Source organism: Triticum aestivum, chromosome 2D, assembly GCF_018294505.1.
Source record: "Triticum aestivum cultivar Chinese Spring chromosome 2D, IWGSC CS RefSeq v2.1, whole genome shotgun sequence".
Lineage (NCBI taxonomy): Eukaryota > Viridiplantae > Streptophyta > Magnoliopsida > Poales > Poaceae > Triticum > Triticum aestivum.
Window position 1 is genome coordinate 549,342,622 of NC_057799.1, and position 9,479 is coordinate 549,352,100.

General features: G+C 54.1%; 1 protein-coding gene across 1 annotated transcript; it reads right to left on the reverse strand.

Moving 5' to 3' along the window:
• Positions 1 to 2,348: 2,348 nt before the first annotated feature.
• Positions 2,349 to 9,072, reverse strand: LOC123054417 (F-box protein SKIP28). Its single transcript, XM_044478193.1, has 3 exons — positions 8,637 to 9,072; positions 5,792 to 6,108; positions 2,349 to 2,818 (listed from the first exon to the last, which is right to left on the reverse strand). The coding sequence occupies exons 1-3, from the start codon at positions 9,024 to 9,026 to the stop codon at positions 2,527 to 2,529; spliced, it is 999 nt and encodes a 332-aa protein (XP_044334128.1). The 5' UTR covers positions 9,027 to 9,072; the 3' UTR covers positions 2,349 to 2,526.
• Positions 9,073 to 9,479: the final 407 nt, after the last annotated feature.

A 9,479-nucleotide genomic window follows, 5' to 3' on the forward strand; every position in this document is an offset into this window, starting at 1 on the left:
GGGGTTTTAGGAGGGATTTTGTGTGGGCCGGGGTGTCTGAGCTTGTTTCGACTGGCTGATGTCCGGTCTCCGGCGAAGCAACCCAAATTTGTCCCTCGCGTCGCGTCGGTGCCCCAGTATGGTGGAGCGGTACAGTACCTCAAGCTCATTTTCTCAGCCCCGGGAATCGGACTCGAATTGAACTCGGCAGCGTTAGGATCCGTCCGTACATCGGACTCGAATCCGGAATCGAGCCGGCTATTCTGGCATCTATAAAAGGACAGGCGTGCATTAAGCCTTCTTCGTCGTTTGCGGTACGCAAGAAAAACATGGCTTGCATCGCTGCCCCAGCCTCGTTTGCTCCCTCCTTTGCTCCTCTCTGCAGCAGGATCCCGTTTGCGCCTCCGCCCAGCTTCACCTCGTTGTCGGCCTCCTCCCCTCCCTTCCATCCCAGCCGCCTCATGGTGAGGTGGGAGGCTCCTCCGATGGGCTGGTTGAAGCTGAATTTCGACGGATCCGTCTACCACGACGGGTCCGGCCGGGCGAGCATCGGCGGCGTCATCCGCGACTGCAACGGCCACGTCCTCGTCGCGTTCGCCGAGCCGACAGAGCACTCCACGGTGGGGATAGTGGAGGCGCGGGCACTGATCCGCGGGCTGCTGCTGGCGATGAGTTGCTTCCGTGGCGGGCTGGTGGTGGAAGGCGACGACCAGGTGCTGGTGGAGCTCCTGACCGGCAAGGAGACGCAGACGCGTATACCGCTGTCCATGCAACAGGAGATCAAAACTCTGCTTAAGCACTTCTCGACATACCAGCTGCAGCACATATACCGCGAGGGAAACCAGGTCGCCCACGTCCTGTGCAAAGAAGCATACCAGCGACCGGGGGTGTGGAGGAGCGGGATCGTGCCGCACGCCGTCTGGGCGAAGGCGCTAGAGGACATGCAGGGCGTGGCGCACGAGCGGATCTGCAAGAAGAAGAAGCTGTGGTAGCTTCCAAGATGGGCGCGTCCCAAGCCAAGCGGAAGCGGCGGCGTGGTGTCCGACCGGCCGGTCCAAGAACGTGGCCGGGGAGGAGGTGCTGGCTTCATCGACGCGGTGGAGTCGACCGGTTCAGAAGGATTGTAGTGAGGGCAAATTAATCCTTTGTTTGTAGTTGTTGAGTAATACGTGACGAGGTGTTTACACTTGTCTGTATTACCTTGTAGTTTGTACTAGTACGTTTCAAGACGATGTTTACTGTTGAAGCAGCTCTGGAAGCGCTTACAGTAACATCGATCCCTGTGGCTACGTTGTGCTATATATGCGCACGTAGGGTAATAAAAGATACTAGTATAATTCATTCACTCTGGTTTCTTTAAGTAGCTGTGCACGAGTGCTTCCTCGTCAAAATGTGTAGTACTTTGTTGTTTGTAGGGTCCGTGGACGTGAGGCACGCAGGACGAAGGCGCAGAGACTCCTGACCACCACGTCGACTCCTGATCAATCGCGACATGGCCGCTGCCACCTCGAAGGCCAGGATGCCGAGCCCGTCCTGTCTCGCTCTGGAGCTCGCCATGCGTGGTGTCGACGACACGCACAGGATGTGGAGGTGAAGAAGGATGCATAGGATGTCTGTCTGTGAACTCGTACCCCCCGGCTCACAGGCGTCACCATGAGAGCACGCCGACGGCTGCGTCCTTCGTCCTCGTGGCCAACGGCTTCCCCGAGCCAAGCCGCCATGTCCTAGCGCTCTGCCTCGCCCCAGGACCCTCCCGCCAAAGGAATCGGTCCAAGGCGCGCTTAATCGTCGCCCTCGCCGTCATCTTCTCCGCCTCCGTGCGGTCTCCTCTTCGACAAGCTCCGGTTCTCTTTCCTCTTCGAGAAGCTCCGGTTCTCCTTGTCGACTCCCACGGTGGGTTCGCGTTGGTATCCTGCAGGCATTGGCGTCGTCCGTTCTTCCCCGCCACCGTGCCGAGCTCCGGCGACCGCCGCCACCACTGGCCATGTGGGCAGCTAACGCACGAGCACCCCGAGCGGCAGCTTCCTCTCGCTCCGCCTGCACCCCAACCATGCCCCAAGACCTCCGCCTCCTCCCCGGCAAGCTCCTTCTTTGCCGTCATGCCTCTTACTGTGCACACGAGCTGTTCGATGAAATATGTAGTGGTAGTTATCAACGAAAATTTGTAGAGTGGCGGTCCTTTTGAACCCTGACCACAACTGCATTGGTTTTATGCTATTTACTCATATTCCAATGGGCTAAATGCTCATTGAAGATGAATAATATGGTGTCATAATTCGACTATAAGAATGTTCAAAATGCCTGCAAAATTAAGGCGTCCAGTTGTGACCATTGGACTGTCAACTGATACAACCACTTGGACGAGTCCATGAAATATGCAGCCGCTTCATTTGATGGGCATCGGCATATAATTCAGCATCATGATACGTTCAGCTTGTGTTGTAAGTTCGCCGAGTTGGGTAAAATACAAGAGCAAATGTTACAACAGGATTCTTAGTAAGTACCTCAAGTATTTGCGGTTACAGAAGAGGGGTGGAAAGCTCACTTCTAATAGTCATCTTCCTGATCCTCCTGCGATGCATCGAGCTCCTTGCAACGCTGGCATGAAAACTGGCCAGCCATCGACAAGGACACCATCAAATTTTCATGCCTCTCACAGTAAGGCCGATTGCATGTGCTGCATTTAGGGACCGTAAGCCAACAATCCAAGCACATAAGATCTGAACAAGCAAGATCAGCCTCGACTAGATCCTCCGGACTGATACAGCCACCACATTTTTCGCATCTAGGAAAGCAGAAGTAGCAGCCTCGACACCGCCACAAGCTGTCCCTCACTTTCCTGAAATATAACCAAATTGTCAATATGGAGGTGTACAGACCTTAATTGCTTCAGGTCAAAGTCATTAGACCTGTAGAAATACAAGGATGCCTAAATGTTTGCATCAGTTGTTCTCAAGACAAGAGCAACAAAACAGGTAATAGAATTAAGTTGATTTCATGTGGCCCATTGTTAGGAGCTAGGGTTCTGCCGGTTCTAGGGCGGAGATTGTAGGGGAAAGATGGAGGAAGACGAGGTCGAGGGCGCGGCGGCCGGCGGCTGGGCGCTGTCCTTGCGTGGTGGAGAAGAGGCGGCGGCGGCGCAAGAGGCGGCTAGGGTTAGGTCTCCCGGCTCCCTAAGGGAAGCCGAGCAAATACTGATTGCTTCTTGCTTGATTAGATTGATACATCTCCTCTCCTTATATAGAGAGGTTTACTTGACTCCTAAGCAAACGACCCTAATACCGATAAGATAATTGGGCTAAGCCCCTAATAACGGTAAGATAAGTTGGGCCACAGCCCACCTAATATGCCAGTCATGACACTTCTCCCCGCCTGCACAAACAGCTCGTCCTCGAGCTGTAAGGCGGGGAAGCGCTTGCTGAACTCCTCGAGGTGATCAACCAGCGTCAAACACCTACGCGACAGCTGGGGCGGCCAGGTCGCCGAGCCCGGCGGCGACGGCGTCCTCCTCAATGTAGTCTGCAGCCTCTAGGTAGAAGAGTCGGGGGCAGACGTGGCCGGGCATGTAGGTCTCGTCGCAGTTGAAGCACAACCCTTGGCGGCGACGCTCGAGTAGCTCGGCCGAGGTGAGCCGGCGGAACAGGCGCGCCGCGGTCGCGGCAAGGGGTGCCGCGGAAGCCTGAGCAGGCTGACCCTGCGCGGGAACATCCGGCCAGGGTGGCGGCCCAGCGGCCCAGGACGGTGATGCCTACTGGATGGCCACCGCGCGGCGCTCGAACGCGCGGACGTAGTACATGGCCGCCTGGAGGTCCTGGGTCCCTGCAGCTCGACGTCCACGCGGATATGATCTGGCAGACCGCCGACGAAGAGTTCGGCCCGCTGGTGAGCCGTCACGCCGGACGCGTGGCACGCCAGGGCCTGAAAGCGGTCGGTGTAGTCCTGCACCGTAGAGGTGAAGGGAAGGCGGCCCAACTCCGCCAGCCGGCTCCCACGGATCGGTAGTCCGAATCGAAGGAGGCAGAACTCGCAAAAACGCTCCCATGGGGGCATGCCGCCCTCGTCCTGCTCGAGGGCGTAGTACCACGTCTGTGCGGCGCCGCGGAGGTGATAAGAGGCGAGCCAGGTGCGGTCCGACGCGAGCGTCCGTTGCCCCTGGAAGAACTGCTCGCACTGGTTGAGCCAGTTGAGGGGGTCCTCGGCGCCGTCGTAGGTGGCGAAGGCGAGCTTGGCGAAGCGCGGCGGTGTCTGAGCATGACCGCCGTGAGTGTACGGCTCGTCGGTACGGAGCAGCGAAGAGGATGGCGTTGGTCCGATGTGCACAGGTGGTCCGCAGGAAAGCGGTGGCCCGTCGAAGCCAGCGTGGAAACCCGCGGAGCCGGAGGGCCCGTCGTACGATAGGGAGGGCTCCGACTGGTCCGCGGCCATGGTGTAGACTGGCGGCAGTGACGTCCCGGCCAACCAGGCCGGAACCCGGGACGGCGAGGGCGGGAACCGGACTTGCTGAATCGGCACGCCCGCCGGCGCGGTTGTAGTCAGCCCGGTGCTGGGCGGCGGAGGCGCCGGCAGCGGCAGCTGCTGCCGCCTGGAAACGACGGAGGCGGCGGGCGCGGCGATGGCAGCGGCCGACCATTGTGGCCAGATCGGGGCGGTGGCGGCGGCTGGCTGTAGCTGCAGCGAGGGCTGCAGCGGCCCGACCAGCGTCGCGGTGGCCCCGGGGTGCGGCGGCTGCCAGGGCTACCAGGGCGGTGGCGGCGAGGACCCGGGTGGTGTGGGTGACACGGCGAGGGCCGGCGCCGGCCACTGCGGCCATTGGAGCGCGGCGGCCGGCGGCGGCTGAAGCAGCCAGTGGTGATGTAGAGGCCCGGTCGGCGCCGCGGGTGCCGAATACCACGGCAAGGCGGCTGGCCCGGTCGCGGCGGCCGGCGGCCCGTAGGGGCCGACTAGGTATAGCCGTATCCCCTGGACGGCGGTGACAAGATCGTTGAGGACCCCGGTGATCTCCGCCGGGGAGTAGACAGCGGTCGGTGGTGCGGTGGAGGGGCGCCGTCATCTGGGTGGTGGCGGCGCCGGAGGATGCGACCAGCGGCGCGGACGGGGAGGGCAGCGGCGCGGTGGTGACGGTTGGCAGCGGAAGCGATGGGATGGGCGGCGGCGAAGACATGATCGGAACTGAGCTACCTGATACCAAGGTGTTAGGAGCTAGGGTTCTGCCGGTTCTAGGGCGGAGATTGTAGGGGAAAGATGGAGGAAGACGAGGTCGAGGGCGCGGCGGCCGGCGGCTGGGCGCCGTCCTTGCGTGGTGGAGAAGAGGCGGCGGCGGCGCAAGAGGTGGCTAGGGTTAGGTCTCCCGGCTCCCTAAGGGAAGCCGAGCAAATACTGATTGCTTCTTGCTTGATTAGATTGATACATCTCCTCTCCTTATATAGAGAGGTTTACTTGATTCCTAAGCAAACGACCCTAATACCGATAAATTAATTGGGCTAAGCCCCTAATAACGATAAGATAAGTTGGGCCACAGCCCACCTAATATGCCAGTCATAACACCATAGTGCAAGCAAATGAGCTTCGGGGCCATCACTTAAAAGGCTTTTCATAAAAGAAGACATGACCAAGTCAGCTGTTCCACAACCACAGGAGCAGGAGAGAGCAAAATCTATGAGCACCGACTCTTGTAACCATCACAAATCAAAGATGAATCTTGAACTAGCAGAGCGGATAAAGAATCAAGCAATGACAATTAGTCCAATAAACTGCTAAGGCTATTTCCAAAGAGAAGATCTCGTGGGAATTTAGAGGATCAGAGGTTGCATACCTACAGTCATCCCTCGTACAATCAAACACAAGCCTGATGTTCGCACAGACTGAGCAAACATCAACATCAATAGGGCGTTCATCATTGGTGTTCAGAGCTTCACGGGCTCTATGGTTGTAGAAAAGTGGGATTCCATCTTGTTGCCCTTGTGGGTTTCCTTTGCACATGAGAGACATGATAATATCAAGATGATGCTTACTCATCCTGCTAATGCCATCGAGTCGGAGACGACTTATATTTCCCTTGTGTTCGTGCAGAAGCTGAACAATGTTCACCACCCCATCACCAGTCAAGCCTTTACATCCAGGAACATAAATCTGCAAGTTAAGAGTAAGTTAGATTAAATGCATTTAGAGGTACATGCAGCTACTGCACAGGAGGAAGTGAGCTAAAAACCCTTGGTAATAGTATAATCATCATAGAGTTTCTATCACGTGCATATAACCACGATTCTGATAACATATAGAAGAACTGTAAATGCTGGAGTTCATCAAGATCAATAACCAGAGGTTAAGATGGCATGAAGGTTCCATATTAGTAATCAATTCAGAAAAGAATTTGCCATTTTTACTTTGCTAGAAACCCAGAATCACTGCACAAAATCAAAATGGGCAACTAAACAAGCCCATTAGTGTTCCATATGAAGTTGGGATCAATTACCATGATTCCGAAATAAAAATGCTCCACATTAGTAACTCAAAACTTTCCCAGCATGTCTAGGGAGAATCTTTTTCTGAAGGCACTTTTGGTATTTGGGGAGTGCTTACAGTTTGCTTTGGAAAGGAAAGCAATGTATACCAGTAATCGATAGTTTCAGGATTATGTAGTTGAAAAACAAAAATAAATTTCATGTATGCCTGACTGGCCAACCCTCTCCATTTTGGAAGTTAGATGTGGCAATTGGCAAACTGACCATGCTAATTTTACCCCTGGATCGATAATGCTACACTAATCCACAAGTTTCTGAACTGAGGATTTGTCCTTAAAAAAGGCAAAACAGCCAAGCAGGTTAACAATTTAATATCAAAGCAGCCAGATTGAAGGTAGCATCAGATATAATTTGCAAACATTGCAGTGGTCTAAGTGCTACCGAAATTTGTAGCCAAGAATAAAAAAAAATTCCAGTGCAATGTACTGTGTAAGAAAATACATATCCCAGGATATCTATCAAGCATCCAATCACTCCATACATCTATACGTACTAATGCCAATATTGATTCTACCCCTAAGGCCCTAACCCCAGTCACTATCACCATGAGCAAAGGCAAGCAAAATAATATGAAGCATTTAGAAATTCCACTCCAGGGAAAGCGAGGGAGAGAGATCCAACCAGATCTGTAACCTCACTATACCGAACCCTGCAGTGATTCTGCATCCGCAGCTGTTTCACAACAATGAAGTTGTGTGATTTAAGAAATGGCAAAAGGACATGACTAAGTACCAGCGCCGCATCCTAACTCTACCATCCAGTGCCGCCCCAATCTGTTCTCTCTCGATCCGCTAATCCGACTGATGATCTGTTTTATTCACATGAAGTCTTCTTGTCAATGCCGGCATTAAGAAAAAAATCACATTAGCTAGACATTGCCGGTATTTGGAATTTCTTCACGTCATTAGGCCATGATAGTTCTGAAGTTGAAGTGACTTGAGTACTAATTAGTGCCGTGTTCTACACTACCAAAGCATTAATAGCATATATATCAGGGGGTGCCTAGCTATGTGTTCTTTTATTGTCGATAGGTACAACGTTTTGCCTAGCGCAAGTAGCAGCAATTAATCAACTGAACTGCCATCTTTTCTATGGTGCATGTGAAAAGGTTTGTACGGGCATCCCAACCAGCCTAAATTAATCATATACAGCAAAGAAAAGGCTAGTTTCTTAGACAACATCACGTCCAAGTTCGTACCAGTAAAATGTAGCAGATTTATTCCTTGCAAAAAGTGGTATGTGTTTCTTCATAGTTGATACATACACAGCATGGGCTCTGTCTCTCTGGTTCACGAAGCTCATATGAGCTTATCTATCTATGTTGTTGAGTCAAACTAGTTCACAGAGTATGAGGAGTCATCCAAGTAGTCCAGGAACAGCAGGTAAATTGTGGCCGACCTGCAGGCAAGACAGCATCAGGAGCAGCTTGATGAGTCTGATCACAACTCTACACAAGCAGAGATCAACTCCGATTCAGCAAGCAGCAGCTGAGGTGTCTGGGCGTAGGAAACAGAGGTTAAATAGAAAATACGATCCGTGTCCTTGCCCAGTTTAGATAGAGTACTTGTACTACTAGTTAATTGAGTCCTAGGCATATATGCTATAAAAGCATACCCATTGTACCATTGAGGACAAGCAGTAAGAGAAGTCTCTCTTCTCATATGCTTTCTCAACCCAATCTAGTTCTCTAGTTTCTCAATCTCCTGGTGCCTACCCATACTGACCACGGCGCCTACCCAACATTGCCGGCCCCAGCCTCCGGTGAACAGACCGTACAACCTCAGGAGAAAAGCACACATCGATTGGCAATGGTTTATTTGTCATAGCATTCACATCTCGCGGCTTCAATTGTTCCACTGCATGATCCAATAGCTGTAATTCAGCAGGTGATGTGGTTCGATGAGGATTCTGCAGTCGGGTCAATTCCAGTTCTAGAATAAATAAAGAATGGTTGCATTCTAGTCATGGAAACATGAGCCGAGTTGTTGAACCTATGCAACCACCACGCCAGGCATAACAACAAACACTGCGCGCGCGCCACTGACTCCACGCGCAAGAATGCAACTCATTCACCAATTCACAACCTCACACACTTCAATTAGAGGAAACAACCACGCGCCGGAATTCTCCCAATACCTCGGTGACGCGGGGATTGTGCTCGACGACGCGGAGCAGGCCGGCGTCGGAAACGTGGAGGCACCCGAACAGGCGGAGAGACCGCAGCGTCCCCTCCGCCCTCGCAGTCAACTTGAGGAGGACTTGGTCGGTCACCCGGCCACTGAGCGGCGGCTCTACCGCGAGGCGACGCCACAGGAGGGGGTCCCCCGCGACGGCCTCGCCGAGGAGGCGGCATACGCGCCAGCAGGCTAGCAGCTCGGGCAGCCGCATGTAGCCCAGGGCGAGGAAGAGGGCGGCGTGCGGCTCGCCAGGCGGCTCGGCCGGTGGCGGCGGGGGCGTTGAGGCGGTCGCCGTGGTCGGAAGCATTGTGTGGTGTGTGGTGACTTCACTGACTGGATGCCGTGACATGACGAGGAGGAAACACCGGCGGAAGAGGAAATCAAATGTGAGTTCGGTTCATCCGAATTTGTCCGTTTGGTAGGGTAAATTGCATCCACCGGAGTGAAGTCTGAAAAAAAGGCCGACTATAGTTAAGTTGCTTGGAAAAAAAAAATGTAAGCTGCAAGTTCTTCCTCAGCTAGTCCTTCCACCCATCCAATCTAATGCTGGTCGACCCGCCTGTTGCGGTCACTCGCGACAGGTGCTCTCGCCCGCGACTAGCGCCACGCCATGTTGCTACTACCCGAGCTTTCCTCTAGGCCCCCTTCCCCCCTCCACCACCGTCGCCTTCATCCTTTTCTCAGCACCGACAGCCCACCCCGCACCCTCAAACCGCCAAGTCTTAGACTCCCCTCCACTGGTGTCATCGCCGCTGTGTCTTCCCTGGATCCAGTTCGCTTCGAGCTCAACCGAGTCGGCGAC